Genomic DNA, 23,383 nt, shown 5'->3' with positions numbered 1-23,383 from the left:
AAGAAAAGTTGGTTTTTTGTTTGTTTGTTTGTTTGTTTTTTTACCAGTGGACTGCTCAGCTCTGGCTTATGATGTAGGGGATTGAACCTAGGACCTCAGAGCCTCAGGCATGAGAGTCTCTTTGCGTAACCATTATGCTATCTACTCCTGCTGATCTTTAAGGGGCAATGTTTAAAATGTGTTGAGAAGTTTGCTCTTTCTACAACCAAGGAAGACAAGCAGGTTTCATTTCACATGAAAATTTATTTGTTTGATTGACTTTAAAAGTAAGGCCAGTCCCTTACTTTCTACCTTTACGGCCAAATCTAATACATAAGACTCAAACCATCAACAAACCCCCATCCTAGATCGACCCTGAGTTGCAGGATTTTGTGCAGGTCAGCTTCTGGGCCTAGTTTTTACTCATGAAGTTATCTCTCCTCGGCCACAGTCAAGGTGGAACCAGGAACCCAACAGGCAGCTTTCTTCCCTTACTCATCTCAGGCATTCCAGGAAGAAGGGAGTTCCTGGCACGGACCTGCAAAGCTCTGTTCTACTTGCTGAACTTTGCTCAGTATGAACAGGTTCATTCCAGCTACAAATTTCCCCCAAATTCCCCCCACTGTGTTTTCAGGGTAGGCCAACTTCTCTGTGTGTGATTGTTTGTAAAGAATTACTGATTATTCCTGTTGCTCAAAATGAACTTCTGCATCAAAGTCTACCCTACCTAGTCATTTAGCCCCAGATGCGGGAAGGGTGGGAGGTGGAGGTGGGGCAGAGCCCAATGCGCTTCAGAGATTCTGGTCGCTGGGGTCACACTTGAGCATGACTTTCAACCCCAGCCCCTTTTTGGATGTTTCAAAGGCCTCCAGAGCTTTCTCCAGAGGAAACCTGTGGGTGACTAAGGACTTCACATTCACAGACTTTGAGGCGAGCATTGCAATTGCCATGGGCCACCTGAAAGAGAGCACAAGCATAGCATTCAGCCTCCAGGAGGAAAGAGTTGGGTCCCCAGAATGACCCTGGCCAAGGTCAGTGGGGCATTTTATTCACAACACCGTGGTTCTGTAAGGTTCAGCAACAGTAGAAGCGATCCTTCGATTGGCAATGTGGGAATACCAGTCTAGTCCCAAATTCCCTTCCTTCACACCTATCAGCCCCACCCTCTACTTGGTAGTGCTTGCCATGAAGTCTAGAATTCCTTCTAGACTTGAAGGACGCTGTTGACTGGCTACGGAAGAAGGGCAAACGCTAGAAGAAGAAGCATACGGCAGTCACTGAGAAAGGGCAGATAAACCCCAGGGAAGTGGCCCCTGAAAATTCAGTCACATCCTTTAGCAACTCAGTTTGGCTCTCTGCTGAGGAAATGGCTACAGATTATAAAGGTGGGTAAGGGGCACAGGACAGGGTGAGGTTGGAGCAGCAGAACAAGGGGTGGGGATGAAGGAAGGCCCTCTGATTTCCCAGGGTTTCTGAGGCTCAGGATTGGGAAGTATGGAGTGAGAGTTCTTGCTACATCCTTCTTTCTCTACCTCCATTTAAAAAAGAAAGAAAACTAGGGGAGTCAGGTGGTAGCGAAGCGGGTTAAGCGCAGGTGGAGCCAAGCACAAGGACTGGCGTAAAGGATCCCGGTTCGACGGTTCAAGCCCCTGACTCCCCACCTGCCGGGGAGTCACTTCACAGGTGGTGAAGCAGGTCTGCAGGTGTCTATCTTTCTCTCCCCCTCTCTGTCTTCCCCTCCTCTCTCCATTTCTCTGTCCTATCCAACAACAACATCAGTAATAACAACAATAATAACCACAACAACGAAGACATCAATAACAACAACAATAATGACGACAACAATAAAACAACAAGGGCAACAAAAGGGAATAAATAAATAAATATTCAAAAAAAGAAAAGAAAACTAGAGGGTTAAAGAACAGGAGAACCATCAGGGGAGAGGAGGGGATACGGTGTTCTGCTGGTGGGAATTGTGCAGAGTCGTACCCCTCTTATCAGTGTTTCCATTTTATAAATAAAAATATAAAAAAAAAAAAAGCAAAAAACAAACTAGAAACCTGGCCCCTTAAGGAAATGGAAAAGTCAGGGCATGGGTGATGACCAGAAGACAGTCCAGAAGAGCATGCTTTCAACCCCTACGCTCCTTCAGCTTCTCTGCCCTCTTATGGTCTTTTCCCTTTTGTATGGCAGTCCAAATGGCCAGGGGTTGACCCTTATGAATAAACAGGCAGGGACTCTTGGTCCCAGAGGTCATGTAGGGCCTGCCCTGGTCTTGCTGGCTACCCACCACCCCAATTCATTCACAACATACTCACGTGTTGCAATAGCGAAACACACCCTTGATGTCCACCTCGCGGATGGCTGCATGCACCAGGGGCACAGACACCATCTCAGGGCCCATCCCCACGAGCACCAGGGTCCCACCAGAACGAGTGGCCTAAAGAGGAGGTAAGAAAAACCCGGAAGGTAAGAAAAGGCAGGCTCCCCACTTAACAAACAAACAACAACAACAACAAAGAACACAGTCGGCACACAAATGTCTGCGGATGGCATCAAAGTTCCAGAGCCTGTGAATCCTTCTATGTGGCGGGACTTTCAACAGGCAAACCAGACCCAACAGAGCAGTTGAGCAAATGTTACTTCTAGTCCTGAAATAGTGTACTTGATGAATGGAGGGTTGGAACAGTGGGGCATCTGCTGTTGTGAAGGCTTGACCTGGGGAAAGCATCTTGATATCCCCAGAGACCCTGCCAGTTCCAGGAAAATTCTTACCCAACTAAAACAGTGTGTTCCTGAAATACCCTTAAGAAAGAGGGTATAGCGGGTGTGGGTTTCTCTGAAAAGAAGGTGTGGAGGGTAGGGATGCTTGATGGGTCCCCAATGAGGGTTCTAAAAACAATGGCCTATATTAGCTTCTGTAACCAGCTTGCTGCAATTGCAGTTTTTGCCTTTATATCCAGATGTATGAGAAGGCTCAGGGGGCCGGGTGGTGGTGCACCTGGTTGAGTACACATATGTTACAATGCACAAGGAACCAAGTTCGAGCCCCTGGTCCCCACTTGCAGGGGGAAAAGCTTTGCGAGTGGTGAAGAAGTGTTGCACGTGTCTCTCTGTCTCTCTCCCTCCCTATGTCCCCCTTCCCTCTTGATTTCTGGCTGCCTCTATCTAATAAATAAAGATAATAATAATAAAAAAAAAAGAAGGCTCAGGACTGCTCTCTGAACAGGAACTCGCTGAGAGATAGTTTCTGGCCAGGAATTAAAGACTCTCTAATTTGGACCTTGGTCTGGAGTGGTCTTCCTTGCTTCTACTCCACACACTGTAAAAATATCCCAGGTAACAGGCAAGGTTCTCTGGGCCCCAGTCAGTCTTTCTTCTACAAACAAGGTGCCCCAGCACCTTTCAAAGCTTTCGGCTCCAACTATTGACTTCGGCCACTTCCACACACAGCACCTGTTCCTTTCCCACAACAACAATAAAAAACAAGGGCAACAAAAGGGAAAATAAATAAATTTTTTTAAAAAAGAAAGTATTCTCCCTTGCTTCACATGTTTGAGGTCCTGAGTTGGATTTCTGGCATCCAAAGAAAACACATTTATGAACTGCTATCACACAATGGTCTCTGAGACTTGAAGAAAAAAAGATCTTTCTTAGAGGAAGCTGAGGTATAATGGCTCAGCCCCAGGATTTGTGTTGTATGCTTCACAATGATTTGGTCTCGCTCTCCCCCTGCCAGGAGAATTGGTTTGGCCCTTGCTAGTTTCGCGCCCCTCTTTCTCCCCGCCCCCTATGCTAAGGACGCCCAGAGTCCGAGCAGCAGCCGCGGGGGGGGGGGGGGGGGGGGTGAATGGTTGGGAAGCACATGGTGTGGTGATTTGCCCGCTCGTGAATAAAGATTAAACTGCAGCTTCTCAGCCCAGCCGTGTGTCCTCGAGTCTCTCTCTACCACCGCAAAGCTAGCCCGGCCTGCTGGAGACCCCGAACATTAACAATAAATGGCACCCAACGTGGGAAGCACATGGTGTGGTGATTTGCCCGCTCGTGAATAAAGATTAAACTGCAGCTTCTCAGCTCAGCTGTGTGTCCCCGAGTCTCTGTCTCTGTCTACCGCCGTGAAGCTAGCCCAGCCTGCTGGAGCCCCCAAACATTAACAACAGGTTTGTGCCCTGGAAGTACCAAGGATGGCACTGGGGTAGTTCCATGAATGGAGAAACCATGCTGTGGTATCTCTCCTCCCTTTCTATCTACTTCACCCTGTTCAAAGGAAGGAAGGGAGGGAGGGAGGGAGGAAGTTGAGCAGGGGCAGCCACTCAGCAGTATCACACATTGATTGAGGTCCTGAGTTCATTCTCTAGCACTGCATAATTTAAAAACATATTTTATGTATTTTTAAAATATTTAATGTATTTATCTGATAGAGACAGAAACCAAGAGGGATGGGGGAGGTTGAGAGGGAGAGACACCTGCAGCACTGCTTTACCACTCATGAAGCTTTTCCCCCTGCAGGTAGGGTCCAGGGACTTGAAATAGGGTACTTTTCCAGTATAACATTTGCACTGTCTAATTAAAAACATTAAAGTGCAGGGTTGGGAGATAGCTTATCCAGTAGAGTGCGCACCTTAGTATGTACAAGGACCCAAGTTTGAGCCCCCAACACCACACAGGAACACCATAAATAGCACTAGCAGAAGCTCCATGGGTAGTACAGCAGTGCTGTGGTGTTGCTTCTCCTTTGTCCATCTTTCTCTTCCTCTGTCCTTCTCTCTCCCTCTCTCTCTCAGATTATAAGAAAAAAAAAGTTCATCTAGAGTGATAAATCATGTGAGGCCTGGTGCGAAAACAAACCGAAGTGCAGAGTTACATATAAATCATCTAAGATAGAAATACCATCACTGAGCCAGAGACTATCTCATAACTGGAAAATGTTGCTGTCCCCAGTGGGAAAAAACAGTGGAGAGGGCCAAGAATTGTGAGTGAACCCCAGAAGATGCCTGATGGAAGAATATCCCAGATAAACTGCTTCCCCATGGGCATTTCCTCTTCATCTAGTTTGGACGCCGAGGTATCACACCACCAACATGGTTTCTGGGAGGCCAGCAGCTTGCTGACCACAGGCAAAGGAATGTTTAGACCAGCTGGGCATTGTTCTGGGGGTGTCACAAAGGTGATACCATCTATTTGAGCTAAGTTTTTGCCATCTCTCCTGACAAACATTATCGAGTCATGAGGTGGCAGGAAAGTGATTTCAGGTATGTCGATACAAGGTGTCTCTGCTGGACCTGCCCGCTGACTGAAGCATTCTGTGGAGACCTGTGGGACTATGTGAAAGCTTGGTAGAGCTTAGGGAAAACTCCCCCCATCCTTGGATGGAGGTCTGGAAAAGACACTCCCTTGTTAGCCTCTCTCACAGAGATGAGCAAAGGGGAAAAAGTCTCCCAGACTCAGTTTCCCCTTACTAGACTCTCAAGCCCACAGAGATCTCAGTTTCTCCCTGCTAGCAGCAGTCCACATGGCTGCCTGCTTTAAGGTTCATTCAAAGTTCACATAGTCACCCAGAGTTCACACATTCACCTCACTTTTGATCACAAAAGAGAACATACTCCATCAAACACCTCCTCAACACTAGACAGTAACCTCAAAATGTATTTCCTTATGGCTTTTGATAACTATGATTTACATCAAGCTTTATTTATCTTCTCTCTATCTCACCCTGCTGGTTTAACCCCTATGTTTCTCTCAAATACCTCTGGATAATTCAGTTGCCTGCATCATGGAGAATAATTGTCTTGACCTTTATGTATCACATCAATTCTTGTCATACCAGCCCCTACCATAGGGGCAAGCTGACCTTTAAGAAACCTGTAATTTCTGACGTATTTGAAAAATGTTCTTTGTTTAAGTTTCTCTATATATATCCAAGCCCACCCCTGAATAAATTGAGAGTGTTCGAATTCTCCCTGGTGTCTCTTGTCTATATCGTTGAGCCCTCGAGCTAGCGAGGGAGAACTGGTAGCTTACCTTTCTGGCTGAGAGTCACCCCCCCACGTGAGTACCAGCAGAGCCTTCATGCGTGATGGCTCCACTCCCCACTCAGGAGGGACTCCTGCAGGCTTACAGAGGCTCTTGGGTCACATCTATCTTCCCACCTACTTCAGGAAGCTTGGTGCCAGGCCACTACCATCAATTACCAATAAAGCCAGTCATTCCCAGACAGTTTCCAGGCAGGGCCCAAGAGGATGCAAAGCCTGGCATTGGGAAGCTGGGTGTTCCGCTGCCTCTCTGACCTGCCAATGCTGTGAGTACAGCAGACACAGCCTGCCCCATGCCATAGCACTCACAGTGTCTGACACAAAGCCTGGCATACACCAGAGGTGGGCAGGTCACATGGAAACCCATCACACTCTGTATTTTGGTTTCCCTGTACCCCTTCCCACAAGGCAACCCACATCTCTGCCAGAGAGACTGCCCAGCTGCAGCTGGGAGTTGGGCACCTACTTCCCTTGCTCCCCTACCCTCACCCCGTGCCGTGAAGTCTTGTTAGCAGGAAAGCCTGAGGGCCTCACCACATGGCTAGTGGGGTTGGTTCTCCTTGGAATGCTTTCTGGGGTATGCAGCACCCTTGTACGTACGTGACCAACTGTGACTCAAAAGGAAGGAGGAAGCTGAAGCTGCTGTGGGGAAGCAGTCTAGAGGTGGGGCTGGAGTGTCAGGGTGGCAACCTCAGGGTTCTCCCTGGGCTAGTCCCTCCCACAGCAGCCCTGTCATCTATTCTTGTCCCCTACTTTCCTGCCCCTCCTAAGTGGCCAGACAGACTGGGAGAAGCCCAGGCATTGGAGCACTGTGCTTGAGGCCAGTTACCTAGCTTCTCACTACACCATGTGGAAAATGAGGACTAACTTTTAGGACCACTGAGCAGACCAGGCATTGTGATGTTTTATAAAGCACCTACTAGGGCCAGAGTGATAGTTCAGTGTGGAGGGTGTTTGTCTAGTGATTCACACGGCCCAGATTAGAGTCCCAGGTACCATGTGAGAGGACTACAGTCCTGAAGGAAGTTTCAGTGCTATGGTGTTTCTTCCTTTACCTCTGTCTTTGTTTCTTGCTCAAAAGAAAAAAAGAAAAGAAAAAAGTCACATCAAAACAGTGAACTCATGTATATACAAGTCCATGGCAACACACACACCCTAGCCTAGGGCCCAAGCACTTAGTACAGCTGTCAACCTGGGAGATTTTCTTCCCCCTCTTCTTCCCTCATAGTTTGACCCATCAAATGCCACTCCTACCTACTCCTGCCTTTCTTTTTTTTTCTTTTCTTTTCTTTTTTTTTTTTCTGATGACAGATCTATTTTATTGACATATGAGCAAATAAATGACAAGCTTTTCTTTTATCATAAGAAAATCTGGTTTGGTTGTTTTACTTTTTGAAATTACTACTGCATGTCATTCAGTATCTACTGAATATTATTTTAAATACTCCTGCCCCCACCTCACAAATTTCCCATAAATTGTTGACTGGCTGCGTTGAGGGTAGATTATGTGTTGACAACTTATCTGTAGCTAGTTTGGGAAGAGAACAATGGTCACCAGCGGTGGCTCTGAAGCCCCCCCCCCTTTTTGGCCCTGAAAAGGCCGCAGTTTTTCCTCAGTAAAACAAGATAAGAATTTCCCACCCTCCCCTACTGCGCAGTTCCCGGATTTTCCCTTTGATCCTTTCTCTGCAAGCATGACATTTATGATGGCAGGTGTAATTGTGATAGCAATCCCCCATCCCGAAGGTGTGGGGATATTTACAGAGTTTAAGACTTTCTTACCTCATCTTGCCCTCACAGTTATCTAATAATTGTGTCAGGCAGGTGTCACCACTTTGCAAGAAAGATAAGAAAATGAAGGTAGGAAGAGCTTATCTGTCTTTCTCGAAGTCTGATAGCAAGTCTGCTGGGAAAGTCCGAACCCAGGAGACTTGGCTTCTACCTGGTTCAGTCTCCTGCATGGCGTCCCCAGAGATGGCCCGCAGCCTCGGTTCCCCACATGCCACTCACATAGATGCCCGTCTGGATGGCGGACTCTGCGCCTGTGCACTCGATGGTGACTTCCGGTTTGCATCCTAGCAGGCCCTCCACCTTCTTGGCGACTTCCTGTGGGCTCTCCTTGGATATCTGGATGATGAAATCAGCCCCGGCTTCTGTAGCTCTAGACAACCTTGAGGCAGACAGATCTAAAGCCGAACAAAAGTCTCTTTCAAACTGAGAAAAGAGATGGCTGATGAGGGAGAAAATGAAATGGGAGGGGAAGTGTTCTGATGGTAAAGCTATGGAGTTGTGGGTGGCATTGCTTAGTTCAGCGTATGTTTACTCTGTAGTATCACACATTCCCAGACAGACAATACAGATCAACCCCCCCTCCACACACACACACACACACACACACACACACTTTCATAAAAGAAGTACAGTGCCGGGCAGTAGTGCACCCGGCTAAACGCACATGGTGCGAAGCACAAGGACCTGAGGAAGGATCCCAGTTCGAGCTTCTGGTTCCCCACCTGCAGGGGGGTCGCTTCGCAAGTGGTGAAGCAGGTCTGCAGGTGTCTTTCTCTCTCCCTCTCTGTCTTCCCCTCTTCTCTCCATTTCGCTCTGTCCTGTCTAACAGCAACGGCAGCAATAACAACAACAATAATAAAAACAACAACAATGATAAACAAGGGCAACAAAAAGGAAAAAATAGCCTCCAGGAGCAGTGGATTCTTAGTGCAGGCACCAAGTCCCTGCGATAACCATGGAGGCAGAAAAAAAAAAAAAAGGTACACTGCCAGTGCACATGTGATTTATTATTTTATATTATTTTTATTTTTGGATAGAGACAGAAATTGAGAGGGAGGGGTGAGAGAGAGATCTGCCTAAACCTCTGTGCTTCATAGTTCATGAAGCTTCCCCCTGCAGGCAGGGACATGGTAATATGTGTGCTCAACCAGGTGTGCCACCACCCAATTCCTCTCTCTCTCTCTCTCCTTCACCCTCTCCCTCTCCCTCTCCTTTGCCCTCTCCCTCTCTCCCTCCCTCCCTCTCTCTTTACACAAAATACACTCTTCTATAGATACAACTCTCACATCACTGTACACTCAGTCATATACTTCAGAAATCTCACTTTACCCACATACAAATACTCTCTTACACAGATGCTTTCTTCACACGTACACCCTCTGCACTCAATGTACTTCCTTGTGTACCACACAGATCACACACACATTCCCACACATGCTCTCAAAACCACCTCTCCTCACATGCACACACCCATAGCTCTCACCCAAACCATTCAATTCACACAAACATCCCTTAGAAACTTAGCATCCACCTCACTAACTCCACATCTATCGGTCTCTCTCCTTCTCTCTCTCTCTCTCTTCCTCACCTCTTTGCCTCCTGGGCTTGGTCAGTGTACCAAGGATTGAGACAGTGTGGGTATCTTAGGCCCACAGAGTCCTCACTCAGCAGCCACTCTCTCCCAGAAGTTTCACGTCAGATTGTCCTCCAAAGCCCTATCTTAGTCTTTTTCCTTAGGGGGTTTATCAACCTTAGAGCCCAGGAGATAAGAGGAGAATCCCATTAGAAGCCCAGAATATCCCTCATGTCCTCAAATTATATACCAGTTGTTTTTCTCCCCTCAGAGAAATAATAATAATAAAAAGTTCTTACCAGTTACTACAACTTGAGCTGCTCCCATTGCTTTGGCCACAAGCAAAGTGACCATTCCAATTGGCCCTAAAGAAAGCAGGAAATAAAAGATGCTTCAAAATGCTAAACATCAGCCACCCTTACCTTCCACTCTAGGCCCTTGACAAGAACCATGTCTTCTATGTAGTCTGACATCTATCCCAGTGCCAGCGCATAATAAGATCACAAGGAACTATTTATTGAAAGTCAATAAAATAGCTTATCTGGGTAGTGTGCCTTTTTGGCCATACATATGACCCAACTTTGAGCTTGGCCCCCATCACATTAGAGGAAGTTTTGATGCTGTAAAGTCTTTCCCTGGCTCTCTGTATTTGAAAAGTCCTGAGTCCAGTGACAATAAACAAAGAAACAAACAAAACAAAACAACTTGTTTGTTGAATAAATGAACACACCAGGAATTGTTCTCCACATGAGCTCTGTTTCTCTGCTGAGTCCTCACTGTTCCTTCATAGCTACAACTTAGAAACATTCCTCTTACTGCTTGAGGCTAGCTAATCTCAAAGAACCAGGGGGCTCCAGGAAACATAGTTATTTGGTGAATAAGAATTCTCAGGGATGAGGATAGACAGCATACTGGTTATGCAAAGAGATTACAGTGTCTGAGGCTCTGAAGTCCTAGGTTCAATTCCCTACATAAGCCAGAGCTGATTAAAAAAAAAAAAAAAAAAGGAAAGAATTCTCAGAAGGCATGGAGACATTTTCTTCTCTCTGTTCCCCACCTCCATTGAGGTGACCACACCTCCACCACACCTTCCCAAGGAGGTGACTTTTTTCAGGTGGCCTTAAGAACCCCCCCATCCCCGGGCAATGTTCTGTATAGGCCCAGTTCCAAGATACTCAGGTGTTAGGCATCAGCACAGAGAGCACCTGTTTCCTATTACATCTGCATGGTAGGTGGCACTGTAGTTCCAACACTATTCATTGGATTCACAAGAGGAGGCTATACAGACTACCTTCGGGGGTTTGCTTTTCGGATGCTCTCCTTGGAAATAATTTTGTGATTTTCCCCATAAAGTATGACACTGAAAAAAATACCTGAAATAGCCGAGGCAAAGGGACAACTAGCTAAATGAACTGCAGTGGGATGCAATGTAGTGATTCAAATTTATGTCATAGGAGCCAGGAGCCTGGTTAAGCGCACATACTATAGTGCACGAGGACTCAGGATCAAACCCTTGGTCTCCACCGGCAGCTGAAAAACTTCACATTTGGTGTAGCAGTGCTGCAGGTGTCTCTCTCCGTCACTCTCTCCCCCTTTCCTTTCAATTTCTTTGTTCCATCAAATAAAATATATAAAGTTTAAAAATAAAAGAAAATGTATGTCATGGGTCATCAAAATAGCTCACTTGGATAGTGTGTTGTTTTGCTACGCTATCCAAGGCTTGAATCCAGTCCCATTGAATTAAAGAAAGCTTCAGTGTTGTGGTTCCTTGCTGTGGTTCCTTGCTTTCTGTCTCTTTCCCTCTCAGTTTCTGTCATTCATTCTGTCCTTTGAAAAATGGCATATTTTTTCATCTATAGTCATAGGGAAATATTCGTAATATATTGATTTTTTTTTTTTTAGAAGAGCAAGTAAAAAAGCATATTCAGCATAATCTCATTAAAAGAAAAGAAAGGGACTGGGTGGTGGCACACCTGGTTGAGCAAACATATTACAATGTGCAAGGACTCAGGTTCGAACCCCTGGTCTCCTCCTATGGGGGAAAGTTCCACAAATGGTTAAGCATGGCTGCAGGTGTCTTTCTGTCTCTCTTCCTCTCTATCTCCCCCTTCCTCTCAATTTCTGGCTTTCTCTATTCAAGAAATAAAAATAATTTTTAAAAAAATTTAAAAGCCAAATATTTAAAAAGAAAGGAAAAGAAAAGAAAAATTCTATGCCAAAATCATTAACAGTGGATCTCTTAGGTTGGTGGGTAATGGGACTGTGTGTGTATGTGTGCGTGTGTGTGTGTGTGTGTACTCACATATGCACCCACATGTGGAATGTATGATTTATCTTCTTTATGTCAAAAGGTATCGTGTGGTTTTTAAAGTACCTGTCACCTCAGTCCTGCAGTTTACTGGCTCACTAAAGGAAGCCTACTCTGCACCTGACACCCCCCTCTTTGGAAGCCCTGCAGTGCTGTTTTTGACTTAAACAAAGGAAATCACTTATACCGCAAGGAGTAAGGGCATGCTGCCTGGGCCAATGGCAGGTAGAGTATAAAAAGGATCTGTCTGGGACTTGAGGGTCTTGCTCTGTAAATGGAAGCAGTGGGTGAGAGGAGGAGCCAGTGGGATCAGAGCACTGGCTCCCAGTGGACTAAACTCTGTTCCACTCACCACAGACAAATCCACCTCATTGCCAGATGCACCAGGAGCCCCCTCCTCTGACAAAACTGGACGGTTCCAGAAGTGACCTTCCCCACCCCTTGGCCACAAAAAAACATTTCCCTAGATTCCTGTCAAGTGTTGAATCATAATCCCAGCCACCATACTTAGTAGTATAAGCTTATAACAACTGGTTAAATGAACCACAGAGATCTAATGCACAGTATAACAAATCTGGAAAGGGCTGGTGAATTAGCTCACTTGCATAGTACACTGCTTTGCCACGTGCATGGCCCAGGTTCAAGGCTGGCCCCCACAGCACTGAAGGAAACCTTCGGCGCTGTAGCCTCTTTCACTTTCTCTCTCTGCCTCTCTTATCTTTCTGTCCCTATCTAAAACAAACAAAAAATGAATATAGACAAAAGTATGGTACTATTGTATAATGTGATAAGTACTGCTATAAAGGCAATCAGACTACATGTAATATCTGCAAGGTTGCATGTCAGATTTATGCTCCATCCCCACAATTAAATGCATTTAAATCACAACGAGGGCAACTCAGGACACTGTGCAGAGCTCTGGATTTACAAGCATGTGGTCCCAAGTTCAATCCCCGGTACTGCACATACAAAAGTCCTGTTTTGACTTCTCTCCCCTTCATGACATAAATAAAACAATTCTTCAAGAGAGAAAATGTTAAGATACAGTCAGGAGAGAATGATACAATAAGAATATGCCCTAAAATGAATAAATAAATTCCAAGTGGCGTTCCTTAGTGAACAAAAGGAATATGTGCAGCCTGGAAATAGCATTAATTACTATCAGATCTGCATGTCTTAGTTTATTTAGGAAAGTTCTAGTCACCGAGGGATCGGGCATTGTAATTCTCTTGGATACAGAAAGCGTCAAAGACCACCTTTAGCCTAGGGAGAGGGGATAAGACTGGGCAGAAGGGTCCTCACAACCCGTTAGTGAACTTGTAACTGGGTGTCATCTATTTCTCACCAGCTCCACACACAAGGACCCTGTGTCCCAGGGTGACCCCAGCTCGTCGGCAGGCATAGATCCCCACAGACAGTGGCTCAATCAGGGCCCCTTCTTCAAAGGTGACATTGTCCGGAAGCCTGAGGAGTCATTCAACACATGTAGTTAGTCCCTCTGGGATATAATACCGACAGTAAAAGAACTAAGTATACTGAGCATGGGCTTCTGTGCTGGGCGAGGTGCAGTTTCCATGTATCCTCAGGACAGTTCTGTGGCAAATACTCTTAGTCTCATTTGACAGATGAGGACACCGAGACTTAGAGGATTAATGACTTGCTCCAAAGTTAGCGAAGGGCTCACAAATTTTGAACTGGAAACCAGTGATGTCTCTAGTTCCGGAGCCCTTGCCTACCTCCCTGCTCTGCAAATGGTTTTCTTGGAAGAAATCCCATCAGTGGGTGCGGAGAGTACTTTTCTTAAATGGGCTACCCAGTAAGAGGGGTGGGTGGGTGTGGCTGCCAGCATTAATGAAAAGTCTCAGACAAGAGGTTAACTTAATCTCATTTCAGCACCACCGCTGCTTCTCACATTTAGAAATTGTCACATTTCCCTTTAGCAAACAGTCCAGACTATCAGTAGCTTTTGCAAAACACTGAAGTAGGGGTTGTACTCCCTGTATGACACATTCAGGAAGAACAATATCTAATGGTAGCGGCTGCGTGTTTGTCCCGGGACTGGTTACAAAGAGAAAAAGACATGCCACTGTACAGCTGACTAAATGCTGTGTCATCTTCAGCACGGGCTGCTTGGTTTTCACTTCAGAGTCCGAAGGTGTTTCTGGCCCTATCAACGGCCCACTGATGGGGTCAACAAACATTTGCACAAGGCTTTACAGATTAGAGAGCTTTCTTGCCCATTATCTCACTTAATCCTCACTATGACTTTGTCAGGCAGGAAGAGCTTTATTTTTCACCTTTCTTCTGCAGAAGAGGAAACTAACGCTCAGTGACCTTGGGAGAGGTGCCCAAGGTCACAAGGCTGGTGAGTGGGAAAGCAGGGCTTGAACTCAGGCCTCTTGGACTTTACTTCTTTTGCCTGGCCAACTGTTAGCTACCTCTTGGTAGAATTAGTTCTGGAGTAGATATCCAATTTCTTCCTTTCTTCTCCTCCCTCTTTTTCTTTTCTTCTCCTCCTTCTCCTTTTAAAATTTATTTTCAATAGAGAGACACCAAAGTAGAGGGAAAGAGAGAGAAAACCAGAGCACTACTCAGCTCTGGTTTATGATTGTGTCGGGGATTGAACCTGGAACTTCTAGGGTCACAAGCATGTAAGTCTGGCACGCAACCACTCGGCTGTCTAATTTCTGCTGCCTCCTCATTTTCAGTGCCTCCAAAACATTCCCATGCAGGAATGTGACAAGTTGCCAAGAGAATTAAAGGTGGCAGCCAAACCATGGGCTCGTCCTCTAGGATCTTTCCCTGGCAGTTCCCAAGTGGTCCTCCACAAAACAAATAAGGAGACCTGTGGCTGGTGTGGCTGGCACCTTTTACCCCTCCCCTTGCATCTGCACAACCTTTCTCCCATTTCCCCAGATCAACTCGTGGGGGGAGAGGGCAGGGGGCAAAGTCAGAAATGAAATTATGAAGACCCTCCAGCTGTCTCAAAGACTCCCTGAGCCATATCTTCTCTGACTGGGTCTCCCCAGTTTAGTTTGTGTTGGTTCTAAGCAGAGGGTGACCTTTGGTCAGTAACTGGGTGCTCCGAAGACCTTCACTCTGACTTCTCTGTGGAGTAAGAGCACCAAGGAGAAACGAGACAGGAGAGTGCTTTATCTGGAAGATTGTTCTACTGACAAGGAGATGCTTCAGCGTCACATATGCAGCCAGATTTTGCTTCGTGGGAGAGCAAGCCCGACGGGAAGTAGCGACAACAGGCAGAATCCTGCGACCCAGCTCCTCAGCATTGACCTTGGCAGACTTACTGGCTCCTAACCTTTCTTGCTTTCCTGACTTTATAAATACCAAGGATGACAAGGCAACTTGGTGGTTTTCACAACAGGGTTCAGAGAACAGGCCAAAGGGTTGTAAAAGATGTTCAAGAAGCCAAGGGGGAAGGAGGAAGATGGAGAGAAAACGAGGTGGGTAGGAAAAATAAAGAGGCGGTGGCAACAGCAGAACTGTCATGTAGAGAAACCAGAGAAGACTTGGGTGCAGGGCTGGGCAGGGGGCACACGTGGAAAACAGCCAAGAAGGAGAGGAGAAGGGGAGGTTACATGTCTCCCCAGAGACCCTCCTCAGCCTTCTACTGCCATTGGCTACCAGGAGACCCCTCCCCCACCGCTACCTACAGCCCCTGCCCACAGTCCTTAGCTCAAGGTTGCCTTTAGGCCCAACCCGTAACAACTTCCAGGTCACAAGGTCATGGTCATGACACAGCAAGGCATCATGCACTGAGTACCCACTATGCACTGGTTCTCAGACTGAGTACTTGACACGCCTTTCTCATGAATTCAGCCAATGATGTGCCCGAGTTCATTTGCCTCTTTCATGCTGAGGCTACATTTATTATATCCTTTCTATTAATGCGAGTATTATGTCTATTTTATAGGCAAGCACTAAGTTTAAGTAACTTGCTCAAACACAGTGTTGGTAAATGGCAGAGAGCAGCAGTTAGTCTTGAGTTTGACCACAAGGCTGTTCTGCGTTCCAAAGGAACTATGCTAGGTGCATTGAACTGGAAAGGGCTCGGAAAGAATGGGCTGGCTCAGAAACCCAAGAACTCTATTCAAACAATCTGCTTGCTTCTGGAGCAGGTTCAAACATTGACTTTATCTCATTACAAGGTTTCTGGCCTGGGACTCCTCTCCAGTGGACACGAGAAAACTCTGATCTGTCCTACTGCCCCTGTAACCAGCAGCTGCCCCCCTCCCCGACAATCCACCCCTACAGGAAGGGTGGAATACTGCTTCTACCAGATACAGCGTGTCACCCCAAAGCTATCATGCAAGCTGTGAGCATGGGGAAGGAGTCTGAGAACCACAGCTGCCCCAGCCTGACTCCCAACTCCGCTCAGTGCCGAGTTCGTTTGCCTCCTTCTGCCTCTATCCATCCTTGCACAGGAATGTAGTGCCCGTACCTGCCACCAGGATTCTCGTGCAGGGCACACAAGATAAGGCACGTAGGGCACCTCTTAGCAGCACAAGGCCAGACACACAGTACAAGGATTTCACGCGCATTGCATTATATGACCTTCAGGTGACTGAATGAAAGCGAGGTGGAGGAAGACCAAGCCATCTCCTCAAAGTCACTTGTCAGGAAGCAGCAGGTTCAGGGTCCCAAAAGCTCATGCTCACTGCCTATCAGATCTCCTTAGGAGACCCCAGTCAGTGCAGTTATTGTTTGTTTGTGGTGGTCAAGGTCACTACTGTTTTCTCTTCTCTCTCTTGTAGCTGCAGTGGATGCCAGCAGGATGAATCACAGTGAGTTATCACTAAGACGGCAGGAGAGGACTGAGTGACTTTGCCAACCGGTTCCCAGTGTTGCTCTAGGTGAGGTAGACAGAATGACTAAAGCCAAGCACTGAGAGTCAGTTCTGGCCCTGGTCAGCCTACCTTCCCTCCCATAGGCCTGCAAGGAGTGGAGTGATGCCCATATCTGGAATCGGGGGCAAAAAAGAATAAAGAAATCGCCACAGGGAACTGGACAGAGAAGCAGGGAGGGGGAAGGTGCCAGGTGGCATGGCTGGGCAGGGTCACTGACTTGTAGCAGAAGTCGGCGTTGTGCTTGTAGAAGCGACAGAGGTTCCCATCATCCGGGGGCGTGGCGCAGAAGAAGATAGATGGCGACAGGTTGTACCGGCCGATCTTACAAAATTCATCCGTTTCTCGGGGAGCACCGGGCTCGATGGCAACTCGGTCACCTGGAGGGGAAACACAAGCAGAGCAGAGATGCTGTGAAGGACACAAGCTCCAAGGCACTTACCAGATGGGGAAGCCAGATGTCTGACCCAATAAGCACACACCTTCCGGGGGACCTGCAGTGAACTTTCCTTAAATCACACTTTCACCACTGAAGATGATTTTTTCACTTTGGAACTAAGGATTCTTTATGATTAATCAGAAGGTGTTTTCTACTATTCAGATTTACCCCCCCCCATTCTTAATACATCATCGTAATATAATGTTGTAGCAAATCATAGTTGTAGAACTTTCTTTCTGTCATCTACATTAACGTCCTGACAGAGCCTCTGCTCTGCGAAGCACATTTATACCAGCAATCCTGATGTGCAACTCCCTCCTGTGTATTGTTACTATTCAATTCTTCTTCTGGCCTTCTTCACGTCTGACCTCTTCACTAACTCTAATACAAAGCCATCCTCAAATCCCCTGATGCTGGGAAGCTCCGTGGTTCTGAACACTTGGTCTAGTGTCAGAAGCCCAAGGCAGGCACCCTACCCTCAGCCTGACCAATACATCTCCCTGGGCAATCTCCCTGCTTGACTTTTTCCATTGCTAAAGAGGAAAATAATGCTTGTCTCATAGAGTTGCTCCAAGAATGAAGCAAATAATTAAATATGCAATATATAAGTAGGCATCTAATTAACTTGGAGACTAACAGAGTATATCAGTAGCTACTACTGCTTTTTTTCTAATCTAATTTTTTAAAATTTCTTTATAAGGGATTAATGGTTTACAGTCAATGATAAAATACAAAGCTATGCACCTAACATTTTTGAACCACCATACACAGCTTTAGGAACTTTCTAGATTCCCATGGATGGTGAGCAGATGGCCATCTAGCTTCCTCAGAGTTAGTCGAGTCTTGTCCATTTAGCTGGGTCCACACAGCCTTGTAACTAACACCAGAAGGCACCTTAAGCCAGCACTGCCCACTTCTGATCTCCCAATGATTTGACATTGTCTTCAGGCTGTGCAGTGGTTTCACCAGCTGAGGAAAGTTCAAGCCAATAGCCAGCTATGCCAGGGAAGTTTGGATTAAAGTCACTGAGTTGGAGAGCCTCTGTCTGCCACAGCTAAGAATTCCTCCCTCTGGGAGAATGATTAAGTAAATATTGGTGGTTTCCCTGCCATCCAGTAATAGCAAAAGCTGTACTCAAGGACCTGTTTTTGGCATGTGGAGGCAGTCTGTGGTTCCTGTGCTGGGAATGTTTCCCCAGTTAATTTCTTACTTGTTGGATGAATCAACAGAGGTCTAGGTAGAGTACCCTGAACACATGCCATGTTCTCCTCCACTGCCTCTAACACAGCTATAACTAAGTCACTACCTGTTTTCCCCAGGCCTGTCCCTATCCCTTCCCCTGTAAGACACAAGATCCATGCATGTGGGGACCAAGGCTACCATTGCTCACTGCTGCACCACCTGCAGAGGGCCTGCCCCAGAGAAAGCACACACAGATAGTCACATGAAAGAAATAAATGACTGAATCCATTAGCTGAAGGACTTTGCTGACCTGGTTTGAGGTGTTTGACCAGTGATCCCACTTTCACAACAGTTCCTGAAGCTTCATGGCCCAGCACCATTGGCTTTTTCACAATAAAATCCCCAATTCGACCATGTTGCCAGTAGTGAACATCTGAACCACAGATTCCAACGGAGTGCATCTTTAGCAGCACCTCTGGTAAGAGAGGAGAGGGAGAAAAGAAATGAAGGAGACAAGGGAGAGAACTTGATGTCAAAGGTCAACCCAAATGACGTAAGTCTAACGAGTCTATGTGTCAACTAGGTTACGGTGTTTGGTAAACACTAGATGTTTCTGTGAAGGTAATTAATTCCTAGATGTGATGATCACTTAAATATCTTCATGTTGACTGCAGCATTTATGCACAATAGCAAAGATATAGGGGTAATCTAAGTCTCTGCCAATGGGTGGATAAAAATGAGATATAGAGGGGCCAGGCGGTGGCGCACCTGGTTAAGTACACACATTACAGTGCATAAGGATCCGGGTTCAAATCCCCAGTCCCCACCTGCAGGGGGAAAGCTTCATGAGTGGTGAAGCAGGGCTTCAGGTGTCTCTGTGTCTTTCCCTCTCTATCTCCCCCTACCCTCTCAATTTCTTTCTGTCTCTATCTAGTACATAAATAAAAATTTAAAAATGAGAAATAGATTGATGATAGACTGATAGATTGATAGATAGACAGACAGACAGATGCCAGAGGTTGGCAGTGAGTGAAATGGTGGGAGAAATGGATAAAATGGGTGAATTGAGTGAAAAGGTACAAACTTTAAGTTTAAAAATTAAAAGTCAGGGAGGTTTTGTATGGAGTTTGAGTATAATCAATCATACTGCACTGCATATTTGAAAGCCGTGAAGACAGTAAATCAATCTTTTTTATTTTCATATTTTCTTTTCCTTTCTTTATTGGACAGAGACAGAGAGAAATTGAGAAGGAAGGGGGAAATACAGAGGGAGAGAGAGGAGGAGAGGAACTTGCAGCACTGCTTCACCTCTTACAAAACTTTCCCCCTGCAGCTGGGGACCAGGCACTTGAACCCGGGTCCTTATACATTGTATCATGTGCACTCAACTGGATGTGCCACTATCTGGTCCCCAGTAGATCAGTCTTTAAAGTTCTCATCACAAGGGGGCCAGGTGGTAGTGCAACAGGTTAAGCGCAAAGCACAAGAACCAGCGTAAGGATCCTGGTTCCAGCCCCCAGCTCCCCACCTGTAGGGGGGGGGGTCACTTCACAATCAGTGAAGCAGGTCTGCAGGTGTCTTTCTCTCCCCCTCTCTGTCTTCCCCTCCTCTCTCCATTTCTCTCTGTCCTATCCAACAAGGGCAACAATAATGATAAACAACAAGGACAACAAAAGAGGAAAAAATAGCCTCCAAGAGCAGTGGATTTGTACTGCAGGCACCTCAATGATAACCCTGGAGGCAAAAAAAAAAAAAAAGAAAAAAAAAGAAAAGAAAAAAGTTCTCATCACAAGGGAAAAAATTATGATTATGATAACAGATTTTTAGCTATACTTATTTGGTATTTTGCAATGTATACAAATATCAAATCATTATTTTGTGCACTTGAAACTAACATAACATTATATGCCAATTAATTCCTCAGTGAAAACAAACACACATTTAAATCAGTTGACTGACTAAAGCAGATTACTATCCATATTATAGAAGAAAGCCCCATCCAATCAGTTGGAGGTCTTAAAAGAATAGATTGAGGTTTTCTGAAGAAGGAATTCTTAAGACAATAGTATGAAAGTTCCCCAGGATTTCCAGCCTTCTGCTTATCCCAACACTTTTCAGACTTGCCAGACCCACAGTTGTGTGAGCCGTTTCCTTAAATCTCCTCCCACTTTCTGTATATACATGTGTGAGAAAACCTACACGATAGATCACTTTCTCTCTTCTGTTGCTCTGAAGAATCTTGATGGATACACTGCACAGAAAAGGTATCATTTGTAAGAAGAAATATTTTAACCAGCTAAGAAAATAGGGGGAGAAAAGGTAGGGGTATAGCACAATGGTCATACAAAGAGACTTTTATGCCTGAGGCTCTCAAGTCCCAGGCTCAATCCCCCACACTATCATAAGCCAGAGCCGAGCAATACTCTGGTAAAAAAAAAAAAAAAAAAGAGAGAGAGAGAGAGAGAAACAAAAAAACAAAAAAAAAACACTATTTTCTGGAGGTAACTGTTTCCAGGCAGTTCTTGTCTACTCACGAGAGGGAGATTGGCAGAATCCAATGTTGTGTATCAACACTTTGAGAACTATTAGTCTGTGTTCCTAAAACATGATGTTTTCTTTAAAAGTGCAGCCTTGCTCAAAGATTTCAACTGGCATTTCCCCTTCACAGGTTTGAATAAAAGGGAGATCTGATGGTATTGTTGTTGTCAGTTTTCCAAGCTGAAAATAATAATCCTTTGCTGAAATAAGTACTAAAGGATTTACTGGCCTACTTTGACCGAAATGACCATGTTACAAGTATCTCCCTGAGAAAAAGATCTATCTTCAAAAGACAAAGAGACCCAAAGCTCTGCTGTGCATTCCAATGTCTGGCCCACTAACCTTGCCACAAACCATGGGCAATCCACCGGCCTGTAGAACTTTCTTTTGTCCTTGGTTTTGGGTACAGAGTACAAAATGGCCAGGCGAATTATTAAGATCAAAGGTAGGGAAAAGCCATTTGAGTTAGGAAGATCATCTCAGACCTTCCTCTCTATACATGAAAAATGTGTAACAAGAGAGCCCATGTGACTTGCAAGAACTCTAGCTGAATCATTTGCCATCATTTGCCCTTCCAGTTCAAGGGTGGCAAGAGACCAGAAAGAGGGAACAGACTCTTGCTTCAGAGAGAGAAGTAGTATAAAGATGCTTTGAGTCCAAGACAGGCTTTGTTGGGCCAGTTCTGGAATCAATACCAATTTTTAGAACACAGTAAGGTGTCTCTTTCACAGCTCTGAACATGATTATCTCAATGAATTAAACCCTAAATATACATCACTTGTTAAACACTGACAGAAAGGGCTACTTCTGTATTTTTATCACCATAAATCAAACTGGCCTTTGAGTAGCAAAACTCTGGAACCTGCTTCCAATCTCATGCTCACACTAAAGCTACAGTTCTGGGCTGAGGGGGGTGGGGGGCAAGGCTGAGGAGCACATCCCCAACTCTAGAAGGACAGATAAAAGGGAGCTGTGTGTGGAGTGAGCTGGCTGCACTCTGCCCCTGGCCCCTAGCCTAAGTTCAGGGGCTGATTTTGAAGACACAGATCCCAGGGATGGGAGAGGCTGGAGAACTGTCACAGGATCAGTCCTAGCCATCACACTGTGGCATGACAGACACCGCCCTAGGAAACGTGCAGGTCTGCTCGACCTGGCAGGCTGGTCAGTACAGTGAGAGGCCAAGAGTGGAGCAAAGGTGTTGGGAACCCTGCCCCAGTGTGTTCACCCACTTTCTGCACCTGGTTAGGGCAGTAGGGAGGTACCAGACAGCCCTAGACCAGAAGGTTCTGGTTACTGACAGGATGTTCCCTTTTCTAATTAAGACAGCAATTCTTTTTTTTTTAAAAAAAAAAAATTATCAGTGATTTAATAATGATCAACAGGATTGTGGGATAAGGGGGTACAATTCTATATAATTCCCACCACCACAGTTCCATATCTTATCCTCTCCATTGGAAGCTTCCCTATTCTTTATTCTTCTGGGAGTATGGACCAAAGATCTTTATGGAGTGAAGCCAGTAATTCTTTTTTTTTAAATTATTTTATTTTATTTATTTTTTGTTGCCCTTGTTACAGCCCTTGTTGTTGTCATTATTGTTATTGTTGCCACTGATGTTGTTGGATAGGACAGAGAGAAATGGAGAGAGGAGGGGAAGACAGAGAGGAGGAGAGAAAGATAGACACCTACAGACCAGCTTTGCCACTTGTGAAGCAACCCCCCTGCAGGTGGGGAGCCAGAGGCTTGAACCGGGATCCTTATGCCAGTCCTTGCACTTTGCACCATGTGCGCTTAACCCATTGCGCTACCACCCGACCTCCAAAGCCAGTAATTCTTAACTAAGATATTAAGTTGGTGGTCTGGGAGGCGGTGCAGTGGAGGAAGCATTGGACTCTCAAGCATGAGGCAGCACGTGTACCAGAGTGATGTCTGGTTCTTTCTCTCTCCTCCTATCTTTCTCATTAATAAATAAATAAAAGCTTTTAAAAAAAAAGATAAGTTCTACAGACTCATTCCTTTTAAAAGCCTGTGTTAGGGGTAAGGATGACTCATGATTTGCCAACCTAGATCGGAGCGTGTAGTGGACAGCGTAACCTAACACTGTTATCAAACCAAAAGTAAATGACTCTGCCTCGGGTCTATAAGTTGAACATAGTTTGTCAAAAGCTCTTTGGAACAAGTCAGCAGTTTGGTATGGCAAAGATCCTGGCTTCATTGCTATTTCTTTTGCTTCATGTAACAGGTCAGTGAAATCCACCATTGTCCATACTGTAAACAAAAGACAAGCACCTCAGAGACAAAGTAACTCAGCAGTAGAAAAGAGAGGTAAGGGAGCAAGCACAAGTATCTCCAGGGTAAATAACAAGCAGCAATGAAACAGAAATCAGGACCTACCATTTGGGCCTGGTTCAGGGATAGGGTAGTTCTCCTAAAGGGAAGAAAATAGGGAGAAAAAAAAACATCATTCAGCAAGTACAATTACTTTAATTTTTTTTAAGATTTTCTATTAAAATGTAAGTGGAGTTTCCTTCTAGTATTTTTTCTTAGAATTTCCACAGGACCTATCTATAATGCAGCTGGGTGGGGACCTGAGGAAATATACCAAGAAGTGCTGACTAATTGCTGCCTTTACCCCACCCTCTGCTCCAATCTGCCCAGGACTAAGGAAAAAGTGTCTTACC

At 45.6% G+C, this 23,383-nt stretch overlaps 1 protein-coding gene across 2 annotated transcripts in view; it reads right to left on the bottom strand.

The window, feature by feature from the left end:
- Positions 1-223: 223 nt before the first annotated feature.
- The window catches only part of SORD (sorbitol dehydrogenase), a 42,842-nt gene continuing 19,682 nt past the window's right edge, over positions 224-23,383 (bottom strand). Inside the window, exons 2-9 of one of the 2 annotated variants that reach the window (XM_007534123.3) lie at positions 23,097-23,130; positions 18,477-18,641; positions 16,766-16,925; positions 13,029-13,147; positions 9,675-9,740; positions 8,022-8,197; positions 2,298-2,419; positions 224-936 (exon numbers count right to left, since the gene is read on the bottom strand). In XM_007534123.3, coding sequence (XP_007534185.1) covers positions 771-936; positions 2,298-2,419; positions 8,022-8,197; positions 9,675-9,740; positions 13,029-13,147; positions 16,766-16,925; positions 18,477-18,641; positions 23,097-23,130 — 1,008 coding nt within the window. In that variant the 3' untranslated portion in view covers positions 224-770. The remainder of the gene's footprint in view (positions 937-2,297; positions 2,420-8,021; positions 8,198-9,674; positions 9,741-13,028; positions 13,148-16,765; positions 16,926-18,476; positions 18,642-23,096; positions 23,131-23,383) is intronic. The other variant, XM_060174560.1, reaches the window with a different exon arrangement.

The sequence above is a fragment of the Erinaceus europaeus genome, chromosome 16, assembly GCF_950295315.1.
Source record: "Erinaceus europaeus chromosome 16, mEriEur2.1, whole genome shotgun sequence".
NCBI lineage: Eukaryota > Metazoa > Chordata > Mammalia > Eulipotyphla > Erinaceidae > Erinaceus > Erinaceus europaeus.
Note: the sequence above shows the minus strand (reverse complement) of the source record. Positions and strands in the feature narration are given on the sequence as shown.